The 27113-nt window shown below is 26.7% G+C and overlaps 2 protein-coding genes across 2 annotated transcripts; both read left to right on the top strand.

Moving 5' to 3' along the window:
• Positions 1-8331: 8331 nt before the first annotated feature.
• LOC113556456 (zinc finger protein jing) lies at positions 8332-19860 on the top strand. Its single transcript, XM_026961410.1, has 8 exons — positions 8332-8708; positions 11379-11517; positions 14830-16033; positions 16207-16386; positions 16787-16916; positions 16985-17112; positions 18087-18157; positions 19586-19860. Exons 1-8 carry the CDS (start codon positions 8672-8674, stop codon positions 19740-19742), a joined length of 2046 nt encoding a protein of 681 aa, XP_026817211.1. The 5' UTR covers positions 8332-8671; the 3' UTR covers positions 19743-19860.
• A 5690-nt stretch (positions 19861-25550) lies between these two features.
• LOC113556458 (AP-2 complex subunit mu) lies at positions 25551-27113 on the top strand. The gene has a single exon (XM_026961411.1). It carries the CDS (start codon positions 25692-25694, stop codon positions 27000-27002), a length of 1311 nt encoding a protein of 436 aa, XP_026817212.1. The 5' UTR covers positions 25551-25691; the 3' UTR covers positions 27003-27113.

Below are 27113 nucleotides of genomic sequence, written 5' to 3'. Positions count from 1 at the left end.
GCCAATGACATTAAATATCCACCTTGGTCATACATCGTGTAATTTATATTATATAACATCTATGGACTATAATCACGCTTCGGTGGTTCCGTAGAATTCGGGTCACACCCCACCTGATAGAAGTGACACCTTGAACTCCATACTCTTTGGGCCGCGACGAGTTTTGCACTATCTCGTCCGACGTTTTAACGCACCCTTTACCGCGGAAGATCGTCAACAATAGGTATCGTAAGCAAACGACGGAGATTTTGATTATTTTTACGCATGCGCACAGTAATTGGTTACTGGTAGTTTAAACTGATAAGTACCTACCCTGGATATTCATGTGCGTGTGTACAGGGTATTTTTGGATATGCCCAAGTATATATGCAGTGAACGCAGTAACACCTGCGTATTTTTATTCCTACAATATAGATATTCATGTCAATCCTGATAAAATATGCCTATTGTAAATCCGTTTAATAAGCCTGCAAGCCTCAAACGTTATATTGTTGAATTATTCCATAAAATCTACAACAAATTTGAAAACAGTTCAGTGACAATAAATAAAATGTAAACATGAAACAATGTTGTTCAACAACAAATTGTATTCGTGTGTCTGTGTCCGATCGAGAAACGGTAGATGAATATTATAATTAAATAGGATTTTTGTTTTGTTATTGTTTTTGGAGATTGTTGTCGGATTGGCAATCTGCAGATGATACTATAATAATATAGTAACTGCTGTTGCTGAAACATTTTATTTATTGGTTCGACCGAATTTTGATTTGCTCTTCGATCTTTAAATCTTTATTTTTTTTGCAATTGTATACAGACGTATAATAAATAAACTCCTAAAAAGGCATGGAAGCTCAAACGTATAATTATATTATGTTTCGAACTCGAACCAAATTAATATTCAGGGGGAGGTATTTTTATGTATTACACATAAAAATACCTCCCCCTGTCCATTACGGACACGACACATGAGTGGGCACTAAACACATGCCAAGGTAAATGGGTACCTATAATAAATATTAAATTAGTTTGAGAAATTTTAAATCGAAATTAAAATAAATATGTATTAATTTATATCATCGTATTTTGTAGTTTGAAAAAATGTTACAAACTATTTTACTATAGCTTTTATTCTTAACAATTTATAAATTATTGTTACTATTATTATAGTTAGTAAATTAGTCAATGTTGATTATTTCTACAGTTTAAAATTATTATTCATATTATACAATATTACAATTATAAATGAATATAATAAAATATGAAATGTTTATACATTAACATTACTTACCAATAAAAAGCAATGTTTAAGTGCAAAATATGTATTTAATATTAGGTACTAAGTAAAAATTGTATTTAAATTTAAACTAAGGAAGGCCATATAATGATAATGAAATAATAAAATAATAATTGATTACGAGTTACGGCCTCACAAAGTAAATAATAAATACACGCAAGTTCGGAAACCGTGCATATCGAGGCATCAGGCGATTAAAATCATCGCCCCGGCGGCAGTGTTATTATTGTGTTCCCCCTTCTTAGTTTTTGTATTCCGATCATAGTTATGACAAGCGACTTTTAACATCGCCCAAGTATCGCATTCGCTGCTCGCGGATTTCGGCAAATTGTTATTGGTAATCGATTCTAGAGCAAATTTATAGAAATAACTAAAATAAAATTGAAAATTTATGAAGTCTATAAATAGCGCAAAAAAGTTAAAAATATTGAGAATTGTATCATATTATTATAATGAAAATGATAATATAAACGTTTGGTCAAAATGTCAAGTATCTGTTATTATTTTTATTTTATTTTTTTGGATACAATAAAATATCAAAAATTGTTTGAAGAGAAATAATTATATTTTACGGGTAACAGCATAAATATCCTAAACTGTAAAAATTATTCAGTGATTTTTTTCCTTTTGTTTCATAATGGTAGGCTAATTATAGCTCTAAAAATGCTTGCGGAATCCGTTTTGTTTTTCTTAGTGAAAGTGTAAAGTAACGTATGTTAATTATTAGTTAAAAAGTAATTCTTTAAAATGATGCTACACTCCATATGTTGTCTTATCTTATAAACATAATAAAACAAGCAATTTGAGTTCCAATTACAAAATCAATTTTGTGTTGATAGCTTAAATATTAGGATAAATTGACTTAAATGTAAGAATATTATCTGTGTTCTCTCGTTGATTTTTATAATCTTATAAATCTTTTTAAAATTTTTTAGCTAGTTATATAAATAAGTATTAAAAATGTTAAAATATAAAAATTTCCATAATACTCGCTTAAAAATTGAGTCAATTCACTATAATATTTAAGCTAAAAACACAAAATTGATTCTACTAAACGAAAATTTATGTTATACGTTTTTAAGATAGTAATAAACTAATAACACAGTGAATGTGGTGACCTCTTATGCTTAAGTTAAAAATGTAATCATAATTAAAACTACCAAGATAAGTTAAATCTATAAAAAAGATTGACTTTAAAGTATTATTTATATTCAATCTTTGTATAAACGATAACGAGAGTTGTTAGTAATTTTTATTATGGTTTAGCTGTATAGTTGAAAAACGGTGTATCATTATAATGACATCGAATATTGATACAAATTATTAGTAATCATAAAATTATAAACGATAAAAAAAAATTTCGTGAATGGAGTTGGTATTATAAACTACCGTACTATTGATGGTTTTGATAATTCAAAGTGTTTAAATCACATACTAATATGTCGTATGTGATTTAAACATACGATATATATCGTGATTTTAATATATGATATTCCTTTTTATAAACTCCAAAGTACACTCTCAAAGTCTCAACCTTCATCTGTGTCTATTGTGTTTTAACTCTAAATGATTTGAACTGTTATTTTATGAGTGTTCTTTTACAAAGAAAATGCCGCACTATATTCTATAACAGTCAGGCGGGCCACCGACACATTATTTTCGACAGACGTTTCGTGAATCGTGACAGATGCGCAGCCGGAAACCGATCGATAGCTTGTTCGACGTTTGAAAAATGTGTATAACTATACCGGCTCTACCTCTACCTATCGTCTATCGGCTATCACAAAATAAAATAGGCACGTTAACTATTACTGGCATTTTGTTTTATAGTGCGTTAATGCGTAGCATAAGTATTAGGTATTGTATTTCTCATATTTAATTTATATTAAATGTAAAATGAAAAAATAATTATTATGTCATAATACCATAATAATATTATTACTAGGAAGGTACATAATATATTCATGAGTCCGAACATAGCATACAGTTGTAGATACTAGTCATTACTTATTAGTCACTAATCACTAGATAACATCTATATTATTGTACAGTCGACTAATCGAGTCGCGATAACTCGAAATTGAAAGGAGATAAAAATTCGCTTCAAGATATGTAGTATTTGAGTTATCTAACTCGAATTTATTTCAATTTATACATAATTTCTATTTCTTTTAGGGGAATAAAAAAAATTCGAGTTGTCAAGTTTTTTGAGTTATCGTGACTCGACTGTATTAATATTATAATGTATTATAGAATTGCATTTTTTTCTTATTTATGTGGTTAAATATTAACATCTCAAACTAGTCAAACTGCAGCTCATCATATATATATATATATATAGACAAAGGCAATATAGCCAATATAGGCCTTTATAACTGCTTGCAGGACTTAACTAAATACCAATTTGATTTTTTTTAATCTTTAGTTCTTATTTCGTTATTCTGGAATCCGCTATTAATATATTTTTACATTCTATCGTATTTAAACACATTACATACTTAAAAAACTTGTTAATGATTTGAATGATTTTTTTTTTTTTATTCAAAATTTGACACTATATTTTCTTTCTATTATATAACTTATTCAAAATGGGCAATCTTATACCAATTTTAATTTCAATTTTTAAATTTTATTACGAATTAATATTAAGTAAACATCAATACGGTACGACAATGCATCATTACATTAAGTATTAATTCAACATTTTTTGCGTAAACCTATACATATATATATATATATATATATATACTTAATACTCAGTATATATATCAAGTATAAAGTATCTAATAACTATATTATATACTCCATTATGAAAATTAAAGCTCCAAGCTTTATTGTTTTTCGACTTATTCCGTGGTAATTTGCTTCTTAATCATATATACCTAGTTAATTAATATACGTTTACATGGTTACGTTAAAATGATTTAAAGTCTACAGGTGTAATATTAGTGTATTTTTACTAGTAAATAATTCAAACTCAAAGCATGTATCCCTGAATTTAAGACCGTTTTAACGTAATTACGGAAACATATACATATGTAGTAAATATAATATGCGTATTATCTGTACTCTAGCTATTGTTCATAATGTTTACACGGATAAATCGTAGATATGCACACACCCTAAATAATAGTAAACGTGACTATTTTTACTTAATTTGAAATATTTGAACTCCATCGCTAAATCGTTGATTCAAAACCCGTTTGTTATTACCCATACGCGTTAATTTAAATATTTTTGCATAATATCTGATAGCTTATTACTGGTATTCAGGTATTTAGGTACCCATTAATTTCTATTAATAGGTGCCTATACTGCCTATATAATTCTTAATGTTTTTATGCGTGTATCTGTGTCTGCTTTTATTGTTATTTCAACTTCTTGTTTTACTACAAATGAGCTGTCCGTTTAAAATTGTGCATTTTACGAATCACGATTCGGGATAACATATATTATTATATACCATTACAACTAGCGTTAAGGTATGCGCTAATATTATATATATGTAACGACATTCGTGCCATAGCCCATAATAATCAACTTCATATAAATGGTAATATACGAAGGAAAGAAAATCATACATAGGTATCATTGATATATGTGTATATAGGACATACTATATAGTGATAGCTGATATAGGTATTATATAGACAGTGAAGACTACCTACGCTGTGATCACAAAAATTACCAAGACCTGCTTGGCACTAAGTAGTTAATGTATTATGTATAACAAATAATTATAATATATACCTATAAGGCTATAAGTAGTTCGCAATATCGCTAATAATTATACATATTTTATATTATGCATAATATATGTATATGATATGAAATTACTTGCAGTGATTATTGATATATAAATAAGTAGGTATATAAAATATATATATTGTAGATCGTAAACTTTTATATCCTTATAAGAATTCGACGCAATATTACACCAAGTGTTGAGTTGATTGCATATTATATTGTAGGTCAGAGGCCCTGTCAGGCTCGACAAGGTTCCGGAAAAGTACTTATGAAGGAACTGAGAAAAATGTATGTATACCTACGTAATATATTTGTATATTATACAGAAAACAGAAATATAATATTTTATACTTTTATGTTCATAATTCACTATGTAATATTTATAATGTTATAGGTAATAGGTACCTATTAAACTATTCTTAGTTTTAAATTTTAAATAACTATATAATAAAACTTAATAAATGATTATTAATACACTCAGGTATGTGTAGAAATAGTTATATATTAATTTACTTCGTAGTTTATAACTATAATAAATATTTATAACTGAAATAAAAAAAATATAGTTAGGTTGATTTAAATTATAAACAATAGCATAGCAACTAGTTTAACTGTTTAACCAAACCTATTTACTATATGTCTATATATGTTATGTGTATAGACGTGATTATAACCCGGTAAATAAGTATCCTTAATTTCGATTGGACTTATTTTAAATGTATTGGTTGTATTTTACACTTTTGCACAGAAGGGCTATTCAATGTGTTCAATGATTCATTTGTTTGAGAATATAAAGAATTAATCATTAAAATTATAAGTAATGTATGACTATATTACTTTTCCCACCATCACGCAAAAAGAAACTTTTTCTACATTTAATAGAAAAAAATTACGGGGCCTCCTGTTAATAAGTACGAATGATCTCACTTTGTAGTTTGTATACATCATATATATAGTTGGAAAACGTTTGTAAATATGACTCATCAAATCCCCTCAGTCATCCCCCACTGCACGTATGCTTGTTTATACTTGTTTCCTATACAAAAAAAAAGTAACTTGTTGACCTTTGCACATTGTCATTTTTTCTAGGCAGTTTCAGCAAATTATTGTAATATATGTATATTGACGCAAAAGTTATGTCGCAGAAGGTATAAATAAATAATAATATTATATATATGCTGTAGAATGTAGATATACCTTTTACCTACGCATCAATTTCAAATCTATCAGAGTAGGTATGTCGAGTAATGAGTATAAGTACTTTGTTCTTATTATTTTCATTAGTTTATTACAGCATATCAGCATATCAGCGTACATAATTCATCTTTATATAATTGAAAATTGAAATACATATAGGCAAAAGTATAAAACATATATTTAGGCATATAGCTGTGGTCGGTAAAGAGTACTAAAGACAATAGTATAGTTATAGTAAGTCCAATTCTCCAGTTACTAAATGTTTGAAACAAATTGGATTTTGGGAAGTGCTAATTTGACACCATTTTGATTTTTGACTAGTTCCAGTGTTCCATTGTAGTTTGCATTTTGAGGACTAGAAGCATATTATCCAAGTTAATAAGTCAGGATTTGTTTTAGTAATTTATACTGTAAGTTATTTTATCTTAGATGACTATAAACATGCAAATTTCCCATGAATCCGTTCACAAAACTTCGTATTCGTGTAATAGAACGATTTTTGCTTTCAATGAAAAGGCTAAGATAAATGTATGTTTATAATGTTTTCAAAATAATAACACAGCTCTATAACTCTTGGAGTTTAAACCATATCTTATATTTTATAATTCATGGCATAATAATGTATTATATAATATAATGAACAATAAACGTATATACACGACAATGTCATTATTCGCACATTCCACCGTGTTTTTGACGGTTCAATATAATATTGTAATATATAGTAGTATTGGTAGTTTCTTTTTACTCCTGTTAGGTATATCCTACGATAAATCACGACTACCCACAGACGTATTTTCACTGACCATATTTTCATTAGTTATTATAATATTATGTTTTTAGTAAAAACTTTTTACTCAATTCACCCGTGCGTTTTGTATTGCTGAGTGATAAATACCTTCGGAAATTTACATATAGTTGTAGGTAATAGGTAAGCCGCGCGCGATGTTTTTACGCTGTACAGCACGCAAACGCGTAAATATAATGTGTAATATTTAATATAATTATAATACTTCTTAACGTAATACAATATAATATGTCGGTCCGAGTGTATAATATATAAAAAATATATTATTATGTACCGCTTATTATTGTATGTAAATATTATTAATGGGCAGTCGTTGTCCACGAATCACGAGGGGTCCGTCCGACGAATATGTATTCTATAATATTGTATCTCAGCGCGAGGCGGCTCGTCTCCCGTTAACCGGATCGCGATCGCGAACGAGTCGAGGCCGGACGGCAATAGGTACGTGTTCAATGCAGCAGCTGCCTGCTGGGAATAAGTGATCAGCGGCGCGAGCGAGTGGGGGACCGGCGGAACGATCATCGAGGGAGCGAGTGCGAGAGACGGCGGCGTGAGCGAGTGTGATCGACGGCGTTAGCGATTGTCGAAAGGGCTGGGGAGAGCGAGAGAGAGGATTGAGAGAGAGAGTGAGAGAGAAGTGATTGAGTGAGTGAGTGAGAGAGTATCGGAGGGTGTGAGTGAGAGGACGATGTGCGAGCGAAAAACAGAAAGAGACGACAAAGACGGAAAATACGGTTATCGCAGACCCGGTAACGGGTGTTACGTAATGGTTACTGCATGGTTAGTGTTCCGTCATCTTCCGCAGCCGCACACGCCGCCGTCGACCGCTCGCCGCCGGTATAGGATGAAATAATAATAATAATAATAATAGTAATAATAATAATAATAATCCAACCTCGGAGAGTTTGTTGATCTCCGGAGCGCGCGCGCTGCTCGGTCTCGGCCTCGCTGCCCTTCACCCTCGCGACGCCGCTTCCACCGCCCCACCAAATCCCGTCACGAACAGCCGCCGTCGACGACGACACACGCACACGCACGCACACATACACTCGTGTCCGTAGTAATACGTAGTAGTAGTAGTAATAGTAGTAGTAGTAGTAGTAGTAGTAGTAGTAGTAGTAGTTGCCGTCGACCTCAACACGCGCCGCCGCTGACATCCGAGAACGGAACACACGGGACGACATCGCGCGCCGCGGTCGACCGTGATCGGACCACGCCGCCGAGTTCCCCCCCGTCGCCACCAATTGCACCTTTGTTGTGCGTCCGTGCGCGTGCGTGCGACCGTACTTGCATCGCATGCACCTCATAGACGCAGCAGCAGCAGCCGCCGCCGCCGCCGAGCACGTAAACACAAGAAATGCGTACGTCTCTCCGACGGGTTAGACGTGTGTGTGTGTGAGTGTGCGTGTGCGTGTGAGCGAGGGAGCCGAAGACCGATGTGTACCTACGTACGAGTGAACGAACACTAGTGTACGTGTGAGTGAGCGACCGTGTGTTCGCGCGTACCAGTGTGAGTGCGCGTGAATGCAATTCGGTGAGGCGAGTGTATAGTTTGTGGCGGTGCATACATGTAGTAGGTATATAAGCGGCAGTATAGTAAGTACACCACTATATCGGACGGCAAAATGGCTGGAGAAGTGCGATTCCGATTGACCGACAACCGTGAGTTTTGAGAAAAAGTCGACGATATTTATTATTACGATTACTGTATTATTGTTATTGTTATTATTATTATTATTATTATTATTATGCACACGTTATTATGACATTGTCTGTACATAATATTACTTGTATTACGTTAACCTAAACATAATAATATAATACGTATTTTCTTTATTCTGGCTCGTACAGTTTTCACGCAACGCGCGCGAGAACATCCTTTCGGCTAAGCCTGTTGTCGAGTAGAATTATTATTGTTGTTGTTTTTGTTTGTTTTGGATAACAAATTTACAAATTCTACTCTCGTGCAATAATTAACAATAACAATAATAACGTAACAATAATATGATTCTAATATGTATTTGTGTTTATTTGTATTAGGTTGGTTTATATAATATATAAATGTATATATACACACGGATTATGATACGTGTTAAATATGCACACCCGTGCCTAGTTGTTTTGTTACCTATTGGGTTTTAATTGAGATCTGTATTTATTTCGTATTCGAATGTCACGATTGTTCAAAGAATAAAATACCATGAACTTACATTTCAATGCTATTTTCTATAGGTGTTTTAATTGTTGAATGATTATGAATATATCAAGTATCCACCTACTCGTAATAATATGTAGCTATACATATAGCTATAGGTAATAACTAATAACTGTAGGAGTACCTATAGGTTTATATTATCAAATATTGATATACTATAATCCAAGCCGTTTTTTAGATACCTAAATATAAACAAACAAATGTATTAATAATGAAAATATTTTAAATATCATATTAATATTTGCAAAATAAATTGTGAATTTAATATCTTAGGCAAAGAGAAGATGTAATTTTACTATTTGTTTTTTTACTGATGCACAAGTAGCATAGGCAAACACATTTACGCAATATCGTTTTTTATGGACATGAGTACCTAGTCTTAAAATAGTATATAAAATCACCTTTTACAAAAACTGTGGAGTGGAAATAAAAATATTTTCGACTTTTTGAAGGTTTATATATTTAATTTTTCATTTGGTTTTATGATCGATTTCAAAAATAAATAATAAACTATTTTTTGTAAAATCAAATTGAAACTTATTCAAAAAATGCACTCTAAATAATTATGTTAAACCCTTAAAAATATTATTCTTAATAATTTTGTAATTATTTTAAGTTTACTCTAAGATAACTCAAAAACTATAAACAATGATTTTGCATGAATGTTTTTTGCCTATATTTAGCGTGAGTCAGAGAGAGAAAACAAACATTTGTTATTATAAAATTATGTTGACATAATCTTAAATTATTTATTTGCATAGTGTAATAAAAAAAATTGAGAATGGCTTATTAGCCATATATATTTATAGAGACTTAGTAATTTACATATTACGTTAAACATATTGATTTAACTCAAGTACCTATAATTTATGATGGATTTAGTACAGTCAACATTTTTAACTATGGCATTATTTTAAAATAAAAAATTTCACATAGAAATCATTCATAAATAATTGAAATCATTTTAACAACATATATAATTAATATTTTCAAGAGCTTACCTATTCAAATATTTTTAAAAATATTTTATAATAAGTACATCTATTTTTGTAGTTAAAAGCTATTAATAATAATAAAAAAGTAACTATATAAATATAATTAAAAGAAGAATAAGAGATGACTAAAAGTATTTTTTTATTTATTTGTTCACGATATCTTAACCAGTGGTGTGTATAGAAATTAATTTCAGGGGGGTTAAAAAAATTTCCATTTATATATTCTAATTAATTATACAATCAAGATCAATATCCGTACCAACCATACATTTCAGTGAGGTTCAAACCCCTACCCCCCCTATATGCACCACTGATCTTAACATGAAAATTACTTTCCTTTAATCATTTATGGTATAAATATATATATATATATCATATGCCAATATCTTTATGTGGTATCCTATTTAAAAATTACTGAAATGTTAAACATGCATACTTATTTCTCTATTGCTTTTTCATAAAAAATATATAATTATTTAGTACCATAGTTGAGCTCTCAAAAAAATAGAAAAATATGTGATTTATATCTTCAGTGGTACATATTCATTAAAACCTCTACTCATAAAACATAGTTTTAAAATGTTGTTTAAAAAGATGTTATACCTGCATGTCTTTGTCTTACATACAATATGGAACATTTTTGTTCAGCAGAATTAATTTTGTGATGTTAGCTTTAATATTAGAGTAAATTTACCTATTATTAAATTTTAAGTTAAAAATATTATCTAGGAAATGTAAATATGCTTTTATTGATATTATCATTTTAAAGTGAGTTATGAAAATTTTAAAGTTATAATATTTTACATGGCTATAACTCATTTTAAAATGTGTTTTTCTGAACGAAACTTTGTTATGATGTACGTTAGTAAAGTAGAGACAACACATGCAGGTATAACATCCTCTTAAATTTAAAACCTATTACTTTAATAATAATAATAATTATTATAATATAACTGATTAATAAATGTTTGTGGTAATTGTTATACTTTTATGTTTATAATATTAATAAGAATACATTTTGGTTTAGATAATTATTTTAGTAAAACATTTTATTTATACTTATGTGGAATATTTACTCATTGAATATACAATCTAATGTTTTATGTAAATTTTTTTTTTCAGTGGATCCACTTCAAACATTGGATATTTGCCACGAGATTGTCAACATGACATTTTGTTCATCAGACAGACCTTTTACCTTAAAAAAATGTACAAAAAAAAGATGTGTTGATAGATATGATAGCTCAGAAAGTTCAGACAGGTATGTAACTTATTTACAATTATTGTTTTAATTTTGTTAATTTAAATAAAAATGTATGACCTTAACGTTCCTAACTATTATATAACCACATCGAGTTCAGAACCTTTGCAAACAAAAATAATTAAGTGGGTATGTTTATATAATATCTATCAAACATTCAAAAGATAATTTTTTTTAATTTATTATCTTTTTTTATTTATTTATGGTTGATACATTTCATCATGGTATTAGTGCAACTGAGAATATTAAATGTAATATACTTAATATTATACAGAATATGTTAAGAGGACGCTACACTTGCATTTGATTTTTTCGTCTTACAAATGCATAATATAACAAATTGCACATTATGAAGAATCCATTTATTACTTGTAGCATATTCCTTTATACTTAATATTACAGTGAATTTAAATATTATCAAATTTAAAAGTAAGAATATTATCTAATGAACTTCATAGGTTTTTTATATTTTAATTTTAAAGCAGTGGCGTAATTTGTGGGGCAACTTGGGCATTTGCCCTAGTCTAACATTTACATCAACCTTAAGTCAGCAAATTTATAATAAAAAGAAGTCTTATTTTTAACTACTAAATGCCATTGTTATAAATCATAATATTGAATATTGATATTTTGTAAGTAAATATTTATTATTAATTATTTTGTTGTATTTTTAAAGTATATTATATTATTAATCAAAATGTTTAATATTTATATTATGTGACTTTAAATATTACAAACTACTTGTAAATCTGCAGTATTAAAAGGTACCTATTACCTATTTATTATTTATTTACACATTACTCAATTATTCTATTTTCGACTTTCTAATTCTAATAAATATTTGACAAAGTTGCTTGTATTTAATACTTTAAAATCCTGTGTGTGATGTTCATATACCTGAAAATTTACCCCCTCTCACCAACTATGGCACTATTCTATGTGAACAGCGTGGAAAAAATGTTGAGTGGGGAAATTGTTAGTAGTTGCCCAAGTCAAACAAAAACTGAAATGACGTCACTGTTTTAAAGTGATGTTATAATGTTTATAACTTAATTAAATCAAATTAAAATATGAAAAACATTAGGTTCACTAGATAATATTCTTACTTTTAAATTTAATAATATGTAGATTCACTTTAATATTAAAATATAAAATTTTGAAGTGTTTTTTTTAGAACATACAATTTGCTTTTGTAAGACAGAGAGAATGTATTCGTATATAGAATCCGTTTATTATTAATTATTATTTTTCTATATACCTTCTACTTGCAATATATGTTAAAATATTTTATAAATTTATTTGAAATTTTAACAATCTAAATGTTTCTAATAAATACTATATATTTAAATGGAAATTACAATATTAAATCAATTATCAAAGGACTGAAACACTGTTAGATATAACAGATCACAAACTATTAGGTTAATCATTAAATGTATTTAGTGGATTTATCGTTAATTGTTGTATCAGTGTTGTTTATTTTATTATAATATAAGATACAAAGTTTACATTACAATTTTAGCAGATACCAAATAAATTTAATATATACTTAATTTGAAATTAATAGATAATAATTTTAAGTTTTAGTTAGATTTTTAGATAAAAATATAATTTTTATTATTCAAAACAACCAAATTTTTATTTTAAATTAATTTGTATAATTTAATATTGTTATATAAGTTGTCATAACTTATAAATATAATCTTATATCAAAGGGTTTCAACCTTTTTTACTCTAATCTTTCTTTTTAGATTTGTAAAAATAAGTCTCCCCATTATTTATTTATAATTTTATGTGGCCCTTTTTGATAATGCTGGAAATGAAATAAGTAATTTTATTTTACTAATATTATTTTTTATGTACAATCGTAATTGTTTGAATATTTCATAATTTATGCAGCACCAAATTGGCAAGATATCGGCTTACCGAGTTGTAGAATTTCTAATAATTTCTAACAATCTTAACAATTACTCAGTAACTTACCAGACTAATTTAAGTATATCTTTTATTCTGCAGGAGTCATACAATTTATTATACCTAAAATTTATATATCATTTTATTTTATGTTTTAATTTGTACTGTTAACTACAAATTAATAAAAATACAAAAAATCCGTTAGTGGAAATATTTAATTTTTTAAATAAAAATACGAGCATGATTGAACTAAATTTTCTAGTTCAATATATATATAAAATATATTTTGTATATTATGATTGTTCACTTGTCAATGAACAAACTAAGTATATTCATTTCATAAAATAATAAGAAATAAGTTTTTATTAATTTCTAGAAAATTGAATATGTTTATGAACAGTATCAGGGACTAGAACCTTGATGATATTTACAATTCCCGTTTCTGTTAAAAGAACTAAAATTTCGATTTCGATTCTTAAAAATTTGGTTGTGTTTTGATTTAAAAAAAAAATATAATCTATTAATAGAATATTAGTAGTGTCAATTGGAATCAATTATGGTAGGTCAATACCAATTTTCAACCAGATATCCTACCAATTGTTTAGGACAAAGGAAAAGATTAAATAAGTAAAAAAATTACTGATCACTATCACTTAATGCACATAACTCTGTTTCAAATAATCTTTTTTTTTTTAGTTTTATTTTTAATTTTTAAACCTAGTTTATACTTTAATTATTAATTGTTATGCATTATTTACTAATTATTACATATTGTATCAGTATTTTAAATTTTAAAATATCATCAATTTTTCATTTATTATTACCGTAGACTATATCTATACTATACTATTTAATCTATTTCAAAACCTAAATTAATCATAAAAAATCTTTACAAAATAGTATCAGTTTCTTTAAAGTTCCAGTTTTTAAATTAATTTAAATTAGGGTTTCGATGAAGCTCTGGTTCCAAAAGCAGTTCTTTCCAGTCCCTGTAACAGTTCACAAAATTAACATGTTTTTTCTATTATTGTTTTTTGGAGGTATTGATTCACAAGCCAAAATTAATTAAATTGTTTCACAAATGTTAAAAAGATGCATAATATGCACTGAACTGTATGTTTTTAATCTGTCAGCTACTTTTATTTTTAGCTAAATGGTTCAATGATTGTTATCTTTCTAATCTTGATGTATATAATTAATATTCTAAAAAATAAATAATACAAATAGAACACAAATAAAATGGAAGTATTTTAATTCATATCTGGTATCAACCCTTAACTAATGTATAGTACTACAGAACTGTAGTAACATTTTTGTGTAACAATATTTTTGTTAAATCTGCCATTTATTTTTCGTTGTAAATTTTTGGAAAAACTAACATCTAATTTTTTTTTTCAGTGGTGTTGCAACATTTATTACTGAACTTGGATCACCTTTGACTCCAGATAGTCGAGTTAGTGAGTATTCTATTCCTTCTCCAGATGAATGTGAACCTGTAATGCCTCCCCCGCCACCTTTAGCAAATTCCGCTGATGAAATTGATTTAGCATGTTGGCCATGGAGTGAAGAATGGGCTGCTGATTGTTCTAATATTGAATTATTTTCTGATGCCTGTGATACTAATGATTATTGCAAGACAGATACAAACATTGCTAATATTGAACTTGACCAAAATGTAATTGAAGATGACTCTTGTAATGACAAATTAAACATTTTTCAAAATTCATCAAAAATAAATGACTTGTTTAATTCATTACCATTAGCTCAGTGTAAACTTATAGAGTCTTCCGATATTAAATCTGAATGTGACTTTGTTCCTGCTAAAAAGTTTCTTGTGTCTGATGAAGAATCACCAACAAAATTTACACTTCGTAGTTCTGATGAACATTTTTCTAGTGACATCATTACAACTCTACAATCCAATATTTTAGATAATAAATGTTTACTAAAAGATGAAGAGTCATTGTTATCTTTACAATTTCCATCTTGTACCCCCTCAACGTGTTCAGATAGTTTTGATGAGACTGATTTTAAACTGTGTGAAGATCATATGGACAACAGTATTTCAATCAAATATATAAAAGATGAAGGTGAAAAATTAATGTGTGAAAGTTTAATTGATACACCTTCAACCAAGAATTTTAAATTAAATAATAATATTTCTGATGATGAAAATGACTCTAATAGTCCACATAAAAAATTATGCGTAGATCAGGCAATTAAACTACCAAATAAGGGTAGGTATTTTATGAGATCGTCTTCTGGTTCTTCTCATGATTTATTTAAATCTAAAATTCCTCACTTGTTGGATCAAAATAAAAATGTACAAGATAATTTAAAATCACCTTCAACAAGATTGAATTGCTCTCTTCGAAATCCAATCAATAAACATCAGCAGTGTGACATTAATTGTTCAATAAAAAATAATGAACAACTTGACTATTCCACAACCGAATTAAATTCAGCTGGTTTCAATTCTAATAAAATTAGATTTCCAAAGTTGGATAGTCATTGGATTTCATTAAGAGGAAATATTATGTGTCGTTGGAATAATTGTGATAGTCATTTTACTGCTACTACTAAGCTCATTGAACATCTCCAGGTTTGTACACATTTTATTCAATATTTAATTTAATTTTTTTTTTATTTCTTAATAGTTAATGCTAATATAAAAATATTTTAAATATAAAAAAAACATGTAATTCATATAATAGAAGTATTTTGTTTTATTGCACTGTACTACCAAAATTTAACTCAATATATTTTTACTTTCAGGTAAAACATGTGAATTCTCAGACTTTTAGTGAAACTTTTGTATGTTTATGGTCAGACTGTAAAGTATTTAATAAACCATCTTGTTCACGATCATGGCTTGAGCGTCATGTATTAAGTCATGGGGGTAATAAACCATTGCAATGCATTGTCCAGAAGTGCAGACAACGTTTTAGTTCTCAAGTAATTAAAATTTATAATTTATAAACTGAAAATAGTATTTAATCTACTTTTTATTTAAAAATTCATGTACATAATATCATAATACCTAACCACCATTTGTATGGAGATTATTAGTGCAAAAATTGGAATTTTCATACAAAAATTCTTTATGCACAGTTTTATTTACCTTTCTCAGAAATACCTATAAAACTAATTTATTTTATTTAATATTTTAAAAATACATTGTTTCATAAATATTATTTGTTCATGTTCCTCTTTAAATATTATGTTGATATTGAGATTCAAGATATCCATATTTTTAATAGTCAATACAATTTTAATATAATAATTTATCATAAAATGTTTGTATCTAAGTTTTTAATTACATTTATAAAAATGAATAAATGTTTTATTTTTTTAGATAATGCTTGAAAGACACGTGAATCAACATTTTAAAGCTTCTAGTAATAAAGAGGATGAAGGTGGTATAAATGGTAAATTAATAAGAAGAAAGGGAAAGAAACTACGTCTTCGTAGGCAACCATTCACTGGTAAATTTAAATAAATTCTTAAAAAATTTTTAATTTTAGCTTAACTATATAAATTATAATTTTTTCAGCAAGAAAATTTGATTACTTTGATCAAGCTACAATGATGGAATTACAAAACCAGTTATTTTTAAGTACACAGAATAGTCAACAAGATTTTATTGATTACAGCAGAAGAGCTATTAAATTTCAACCCAATGTAAGATTATTTTATCAGTGCTATTACTCTAAAAGAGAATATTATTTATCCTTATCCTAATAGTATTGTAAATTAATATTATTTCCTTTGAAGTCTGATATTTTTAAAATACTTTGAAGAGGCAAAGACTAAACTGCTAGGTGATAATCAGGTTTTTTTCTTCTATTATTTTTTTAAAATGTTTCAACACATTAAGTAATAATAAATAGTAATATAATAATGTAGATTAATTTTTACATTTATATTGATTATAATAATGATAAATATTCAAAGTTGATAAGTATTCTATATGTAAAAAACTAGTTTTTTTTTAATCATTAAAAACTAGATTCAAAATATAATTTTATGGTTGTCCCAAAAGTTCTGATCACTCTTAGTATTTATGTGAAAAATCAATATATTTAAATTCGGGTTTTTTTTTTACAATAATATATATAAAAACTGATTGAATGATATAAGATTTTTTTTTTCAAAATCTATTAAAACACTTTTTATACAATATTTTTTTAATTTTCAAGATAGCCATTTTGTTAATGATATTTTTATAACAGTGAAAAAAAATTATTTTAAAATTGAATAAAAATTGACCAAGTTAGAGCCAATTATGTTTTTAAATTTCTAAGAATAATAGTTATGTTAACTATTTAGCAAAACAAAAATTGGACAATTTAATCAATCTTGACTGGAAAACTGATTTTTTTTTATGATAAAATACTTGTAATAAATTCATTTAAAATTTGTTTAAATATTAATCACATTAAAGGAATATCATGGTTTATTTTATAATACGATCCAAAGCTAGGGCTTAGAATTAAACATCTATACTAAATGAGTGAAATACTGTAATAGTTTAATATGTTTGCATTTCAAACCTAATTCGGAAATACCTAGTAATAATTAATAAATTCTGTTTATACATTTTTATTATAATATCATAGAAAGTTAATCATGTACATAAATTTAATAATTTTTAGGTCATTGCTAGAAGAATATTAGAAGGAAGCAAAAAACAAGAAGTGCTGATGCGATGGTTTCCTCCTGACATGTAAGTTTCTGCTAAAATCCATTTATAAATTACTTATTTAAAATATTGATGTTAATTTTATTTTACTATATTTAATACTTGATACAGGCATATAGTATTGTAATTTTATAATTTTCATGATTCCATTGTATAGTATATATTGGTGTATATATATATAATCTTTCATAATTAGATATTTTTTGTTTTAGAGACTTAATTAAATTTAATAAATACTCTTTGGGCTCAGTCAGATGACTGGATTTGGCTAGCCTGTCATCAGGACTTAATTAGTTGCTATATTTCACATTAATGATTAGACCATGAACATATTTTTTATTCTAGTAGTTTGGTAACAGGCATTATTAAGGTTATATACAAGCAATAAACACCATAAATGGCATTAAATGTAGGTGGAAAATACATTTTTGTTATATTAATTATTGGTTGACAACTGTTGTGAATTTATGTCTTGTTATTGAGCTAGTTGCAAAATAGAGAATAATAGATCTCTAGTCAGAGGAATTCTTGAGTTATGATCTGATAAACTGTAACAACAGTGTTCTATTATTTTAGTCAACAATACTAGTTTCCTGCCTCTTAAATTCTTAAGTTCTTGATATTGTAACAAAAGTATAAAATATAGATCAATGAAATCTCTCTATATTCTTAGAAACAATTAAAAATACATATTCTAAATCAGGTGATTTTTGTATATCAGTATTAACAACCACAAATTTTCTAAATTCTCTGTTTATAAAGAAAAATGATTATCTATTGACAGTTATTATAAAATATTAAATAGGAATATTCTTTTAAGACACTTCTGGTGTTTGGCACCCAGGGATTTATTATAAAGTGAAATTGAAAGGGCAAAAAGTGTAAAACTGAAGTGCAATTAAAAAAATAGTTAGGCATACCTAATATTCTTAAGACCATGATAGCAAATTTTGTAATAAATAATTTTTCTTTTTGTACATATTTATTTATTTACATTTTATAGTTATAATATTAATTATTTACTTAAATTTATAGCAATATATCTTATGCTAAATAACATAAAAGTTTTATCAAAGTATATCAAAGTTCACTTGTAAATATCTGCAATTACTATTGTTATTATATATTTCTATTGAAACCGCTGCTTTATTATTTTTATTATTTAGGCTTTAAAAAATATATCCCAATACTCATCAAATTGACTGGTGTTAAGTCAGTTTTCACCAAACTATAGATATTTACTGAAATAGAACATATTATATTTTTGACAATGTATACCTGTAAATATATTTAATTTGATTAGGTATGAACTTATGAAATATGTAATTTAAAATTTTAATTTTATAATTTAATGTTTTATAGTGATTACTGTTTTATAAATAGTTATAATCTTATAATATTTTTTTTTAATACTATATTAAATTAAAACATATATTTTTAATGTTTTTATAGATTAGAAGATGAATGGATCACTTGTGATAAAAAAACAAATTTCAATGTGATTGAACGTGTTGTACCTATTATGTCGATGAGCACAGAAAATCGGGATTCAATTACTAAACTATTTGGTAATATTTTCCCACCTTCATCTCGACGTTCACGTAAATGAATATTTTAATATGCTATTTTTTTTTGTAAAAGAAACTACTTTACAAAAGATGTTTTTAATTTTTATTCTTCAACAATTCTTGTGATATTTTAATGTAGTACCTAAGTAATAATTTTAATCTACCTATGTGTCTTGGTTATACAAATTGTATAGATAAATAATGGTACAAATAAGTGCCTCGAAATAGTAATAATTATTAAGTGATGCAAGATTGTTGTCACCATAAATTAATTGTCTATAAATGCTAGTTCATTTAATACTATACATATCATTGTGGTCAGTCAGGCAAATCATTAGTATATTATGATACACAACTAGTACATGCAGAGTACTTTTATTTATTTTTACTCTAAAACGTGTATTATATTAGTCATTTTGTTTTGTATATACTAGTCTAAATGTGCTCTGTAGTAAAAGGTTTATATTGTTATATTCTATGCATTTGTCTACAAACGTGAAACATGCAATAAGAATGACCATAAATGAATCAAGATATATACTAATTTTGTATTTTAATAATTATTATATTTATTATGTTACTCGAATCTTCTGTTATCTAGAATCATAACATTTATATTTTTATAAAGATATTTAAATATATATTTTTTTCTAAAATCACAGGAAAATAAATACAGACTAAATATTTAAATGTGGTACTGACTTTTAAGTGCCATTTAAATTTCAATGACTGATGGAACTATTTCTTAGACGTTTTCACAGTAAAATTATAAACCATATTATATCAAGTATCTTTTTTTATTCAATGAGGACATTTTTGTATTTATTTATTTTCTCTTAGAAGAACATTGTATTACTAATATGTAATTTATTCAAATAATATTTCATGACAGATCTCAATTAATTGTACTTGAAGTAGTATTAATAAAATAATTACTCATCAATAATTTCAAAAGTGTATTATACTAATACCATGGGTTTTATAATTTGCTTTTAAAATAATTTATTTTAAATATAAAATACAATATGTACCTAATACAAATCAGATTTTTACTAATAGTATTATTGTTTATTTTTTTACAAAATATTTTTCTTTTTACTCTAAACTACATTATTAATATGTACAGTATAGGTAAATAATTTGTTATTGGTTAATTAGAAAATGATATTTCCATTAAAAATTAATATATATATATATATGTATGATATATACGGTTAAAATTGTTTACTGGGACTAGACAAATTTAGATATATTAACTAATTTAATGTTTTAACCTCATTTATAAAAATATAAGTATGCAATAAGTAAAAGCAATATTCAAATGGAATGTATTTAAGATTAAATTACATAATATAATCATTAAATACAAAATTGGGATTAGTTCATTTGTTGATCATTCGTTCACTATTTTAATCACATTTTTACAAGACTGCAAAATGTATCTTATTGTTATCACACTAATCTCATAGTAAACATTATCAGATAAATACATTTTAACTGTGTAAGCTATATATATATATATGAAATTACTCTGTGTAAAATGTTTAGAATTTTATTTAATTCAGACACTATTTTTGTGTCCAATGATATTTTATTTATAAAAATTTTATATATAATGAATATTTTATTAATTTTTAATATTATACAAAAACAACATCACATTACTTTGATTTATGATTTATATACATTTGAAATTAATAATTATTTGTCATACTTATGTTGGCTGCTAATTTTTTATAGAATAAAATAATTAAAAATGTGTATTGATTAATTTGTTAATTTTTAGTAATTTTTGATATTTTTTCAATCGTAAACATTTTAATGAAAAAAATATTAATTTAACTTTTGTTTACTTATATTATTTTTAGATTTAATTGCCAAAATGTATTACCATATAATCATTTTCATAGAACAATATAATATAATTCATGTGGAGGCTTTCCTATTAATTTTAATATTAATAATGTAAAAAAAAAATGGTTACAAAAATGTATTATTTGTATCTATAACACAAAAATGTATCTAAGTTTTCTTGTTAACATATATAATGATGATAATAATTCATTTATCAAAAGTTTCTTTTCATAATTTTTTGAATGAACTGCCTCCAAAAAAGATTTTAAGCACAATTTTGTTGAAATGATTATAATGATTTATGATTATTGCATTTACCTTATTTTGAGTTAGTTATTTTAATTAATTTTAATTGCTTATGAAATTGTATTTATTATTTGAAATGCATGGTGTATTCAATTTTACCAATCATACCGGCCAAATTTGATGTTCATATTATAAGGTCATGAGTAATAAATATCATTATTAAATTTACAATTTAAATTATATAATTATATTTAAGTAAAAAAATTATTGATTTAGGTTAATATTTATACATAAAATACTAAAATTGTATGTTTTGAGTCCTTTTGAATTTACTAAAATAATTTTAAATTTAATACTGTTTTGAGTGAATTTAGTGAATTATAATTTTTATCCAGTGATTAGCGATTTTAGTTTATTTTCGTTTCTTAAATCTCTATACTTTTCTGTATTTTTTTTTCTTTTTTTGTATTAGTGTTTATTTTAATCTATTTATTTTTCGTATTACATTAAACTATAAATCTAGTCTTAGTTAAAATTGTAATTTAATTTCTTCTTCATTAGGTATCTTTAAATACTATAACATTCAATAGTATCTTGGTTAATTATATTGATTATTAATACTAATAATAATTCATTAATATTCTTCTATAAAATACAATAATGACAAACTAATACAATTTACCCATGTCCTACATTTTAATAAATAGTGTAATTTTACTATTTATACTTAAAGACTGAATAACACTGCCAAATTTGTTAAAGATCTTTAACATAGCTTAATTCAATATAGTTATAAAACTATGCTAAAATACATTTTATTATGATTGAACGATAGACTCTACATTTTCTAAGGTGTTCATTTTTAGTACATCAAAATTATTTTTAAACATTTAGTATATACTAATTAAGTAGATGATTAAAAAATATATAATTTTGCATTAATTATTATTTATTTATTTTTTATTTTATTTTTTTTTTTTTAAGAAATTTAAGACTTGCTATAAAAAAAATTTAAGTATTAAAAATAGGTATAAATATATAAAACAGTGAATAAGTAAATTAACTTTTGAACAGGTTCTCGTCATACATTTGTTAGTTCAAAATGTAATAAAATTAATATTTTATTATTATCTTTTTAAGCATTGGCAAAAAGACATGTAACATCTGAAATTATTTGATATTTAATATTGTATTGAACATTTTTTTCTTTTTTTGTATAAAACAAATTGTTTAAACATATTTTCATAAAAATAGAATTTTATTTTGTATTAAAATATTTTTTTAAGCTGTGTGATTGTTTTATATTACTTGTAAACATATTATGAACTTAAATATTGTCAAAGTAGTAATATTAATATAAGTAATGGTGTGATACATACTTTACTGATACTGATTGTATATAATTATTTATAAATATTATACATGTATGTATTTGTATACATATTTAGTTAGTTGTGTTCAATAGTAACAGTAATTATTTTTATTTATAATTTGTAAGAACTTTATTAACATTAAATAAATATAAAATAAATAATGATAGATTTAGTTGAATGTTTTATTATGTTTATAGAAATCACTTTCTGTGTTACATTTGTATTCAGTGGTGTGTTCAGCATAAAATAATTGGGTATGCCAGTTTTGTTCTGTAGCATGTAAGTACATTTATAACTATTAGGGAAGATTTGTCCTATCACATGAAATATGGGTATTATAATAATATTCAATAATAAATTTTAATAGTATTTATAGTAAAATTTTTATTTTTGATAAAAAAAAAACCAAATAGTCAAATAAAAATAGCCCGAACCTAGTCGCCCTACCCTGTAAACACACCACTGTTTGTATTGAACTCTAATAAAGCATAATTTGTTTAATAAAGCATTCATGAAACCAATTATTTAAATGTATAGCATGTCAAAAAAGTGCTTATTACTTATAGTTCTGTTAAAATGATTCTATTTTACAGAATTATAGTTTATATAATTTGTATTAATTGATGAACTTTAACTTTAAAGTTTAAACTGCTAAACCACCATCTTATTATTAATTCTACTTTTTTTTTATCCAATTTACTACACAAAGTTCTATTAATAAAAATATGAGTTTTGATCAAGAAGCATAACTTTCTTATAAATATTTTAAAACCTTACTATCCTACAAAAAAAATGTTGTAGCTGCTAAACTGGTCACTAGTGATTAGAATTCTATTGGAGCTAAAATAGAAAAAATATGTACAAAAAATGTTAATAATATATTTAAAAATTCCAAAAAAAAAAACATTTATAATTTAATTAGTTAATTACTATTTATTAACATTATTGGTATTACAACATTTTAAAATTTGTAAAGTGATGTTGATTATTCAACTAAAAAACATTTATGTTAAATAGTATAAATACATTTTTTTTGGATATCTCTTAAGTTTACTAAATAACTATCTTATTATTTATGGTATTGATAAATACTTATGTTAAATAATAAAACATTAACTATGAAATTAATATAATTATGACACATTTCATTAAATTTAAATTTAAATACCTATACATTTTTTGCACAAAATTTAAGATAATGAATTTATTTTTAATTGATAAAATGTGCTTATATTTAATTTTAAAATTCATCATTATATAGAATAGGTTGCTTGCTTGGTTTACTATAAGCTGAAAGCTCAAAAAAAATTATGTAATTCCTATAAAGTTCTATCCAAATCCTAATTCTACCTGATATATGATTGACTGTATGATACGTCTTGTACCTAATCAATAGTCAATAAAGATCCTACCTATTTAATGAGTTTTAATATTTTTAATTATTGAATTGTGTTACATTATGTTATATTTTATCATAATTGTATGGAGCTTAATGTGTGTCATCTTTATTAATATTATTTTACCTTTCTATATACTTTATGATTATTTGTTATTTATTGTAGGTATCATTTAAGTTTACTGAGCTATTGCGCCTGTAATATCAAATCAATAAGTAAGTCAATATCCTCAGTATGATGATAACAAATTTAAACTAATTATAGAATAATATTTACATACTAGATGTAAAAGTTATTGGATGTCTTCTAAAATAATATTTTTGAACTATAATAAAATAATGAATATTTTAAATATGTAGTCCAAATTTGAAATTGAAATATGTATAAAAAAAATGTGTTAAGATATTTTTAAAATTTTTGATTTTAGTATGGACATTTATTAAGGATATTGTATTCAATTTTCTAATTTTTTGATAAACAAAAAAATGTATAGACATTTTTAGAAATAAACTTAAAAAAAAATTAAAATATAAAATATCTATAAATAAATTAAATAGAAAACGTCAATGTTTTGTGTATACTTGTTATGTGCATAAATAAAAAAAAATAAGTAGGTAGATATTTTTTTTGAATAGTATAAGTATAGTGGGTACATGTCTTTTCTTTTTAGTGTGTAAAGTTAAAAGTTATGACTGTTGTCTGGTTATGAGACTTGATTATGACACTAATGAAAATAATTAATGACCTTTTTTAAGGTCCTCAAAAGTCAAGTGTTTCAAGCTCTTTTAATAAAAAAAAACTGTAATATTATTTTCCTTTAGTAATATTATGAAAAATGTCAATACTATTTAGTATAAATTCAGTATATTCCATGTATTTAGGTATGCACACGAGCGTCAGGCAATGCTCGTTTCTTCCATGATGTGTTCGGGCCCAGGGGGCGCGATAACGCGGTGTGTTGATAACTGAAGTACCGACCTACCGACCGTCTAGTCGTCTAGCGTCGGCCGTCGCGCACATTCAAGTTTATTTAATTTTACAGTTTATAGTATTTGCTATTTAATAATACTTATACAATTATACGTGATCGATCGAGGACAAGACAGCCGCACACATCAACATGATCGGCGGTCTGTTCATGTACAACCACAAGGGTGAAGTCCTGATATCACGAGTGTACCGCGATGACATCGGCCGCAACGCCGTAGACGCGTTCCGCGTGAACGTTATACACGCGCGTCAGCAAGTCCGCTCACCGGTTACCAACATCGCGCGCACTTCGTTCTTTCACATCCGCCGAGCCAACATTTGGCTGGCCGCCGTCACCAAGCAAAATGTCAACGGTGCCATGGTATTCGAGTTCCTTATACGATTCACGCAGGTCATGCAGTCGTACTTTGGTAAGATCAACGAGGAGAACATCAAGAACAATTTTGTGCTCATCTACGAGTTGCTCGACGAGATACTTGACTTTGGCTATCCGCAGAATTGTGACACAGGTGTACTCAAGACGTTTATTACACAGATGGGCGTCAAGTCGCAGAGCAAGGAGGAGCAGATGCAGATCACGTCGCAGGTCACTGGCCAGATTGGTTGGCGACGTGAAGGTATAAAGTACCGCCGTAACGAGCTGTTCCTTGATGTGCTGGAGTATGTTAACTTGCTTATGTCACCTCAGGGTCAAGTGTTGTCAGCGCATGTTGCAGGTCGCATACTTATGAAGTCCTACCTAAGCGGCATGCCTGAATGTAAGTTTGGTATTAATGATAAGATAGTTATGGAGTCCAAGGGCACCAAAATCCTTGACGACACAGGCTCGAGGACAGCTTCTGGTAAACCAGTTGTCGTCATTGACGATTGCCAATTTCATCAATGCGTAAAGCTTTCAAAATTTGAAACTGAACATTCCATAAGCTTCATTCCGCCTGACGGTGAATTTGAGTTAATGCGTTACCGTACCACCAAAGACATATCATTGCCGTTTAGAGTTATACCGTTGGTAAGAGAAGTAGGTCGTACTCGCATGGAAGTTAAAGCCGTATTGAAGTCTAATTTCAAACCCTCCTTGCTAGGGCAAAAAATCGAAGTAAAGATCCCTACTCCCTTGAACACGGCCGGTGTTCAATTGTTATGTCTAAAAGGAAAAGCCAAGTATAAGGCTTCAGATAATGCAATTGTGTGGAAAATTAAAAGGATGGCAGGTATGAAGGAAACACAGTTATCAGCGGAAATCGATCTTTTAGAGACTGATACTAAGAAAAAATGGACAAGACCTCCAATTTCGATGAATTTTGAGGTACCATTTGCTCCTTCTGGGTTCAAAGTTAGATATTTAAAAGTGTTTGAACCAAAGTTGAATTATTCCGATCACGATGTTGTTAAATGGGTTCGTTATATTGGGCGAAGTGGATTGTATGAAACTAGGTGTTAAACAAATAAAACTACTATACTTAATTTAATTATTTCCCTGTGTTCTGTTCCAGAATTGTTTACATATTTATTAATATAAAATATAATATTTATTGTATTATATTATATTTTT

The sequence above is a fragment of the Rhopalosiphum maidis genome, chromosome 3 (assembly GCF_003676215.2).
Source record: "Rhopalosiphum maidis isolate BTI-1 chromosome 3, ASM367621v3, whole genome shotgun sequence".
NCBI classification, from domain to species: Eukaryota; Metazoa; Arthropoda; class Insecta; order Hemiptera; family Aphididae; genus Rhopalosiphum; species Rhopalosiphum maidis.
This window is presented reverse-complemented; position numbering and strand designations above follow the sequence as displayed.

Bases quoted from the DNA above. Each gene is read 5' to 3' on its own strand.
- LOC113556458 (XM_026961411.1), top strand. From the start codon at position 25,692: ATGATCGGCGGTCTGTTCATGTACAACCACAAGGGTGAAGTCCTGATA.
- LOC113556456 (XM_026961410.1), top strand. From the start codon at position 8,672: ATGGCTGGAGAAGTGCGATTCCGATTGACCGACAACC. The intron at 16,387-16,786 runs GTAATTAAAATT...TTATTTTTTTAG, and splicing joins GACAACGTTTTAGTTCTCAA to ATAATGCTTGAAAGACACGT. The intron at 17,113-18,086 runs GTAAGATTATTT...AATAATTTTTAG, and splicing joins CTATTAAATTTCAACCCAAT to GTCATTGCTAGAAGAATATT.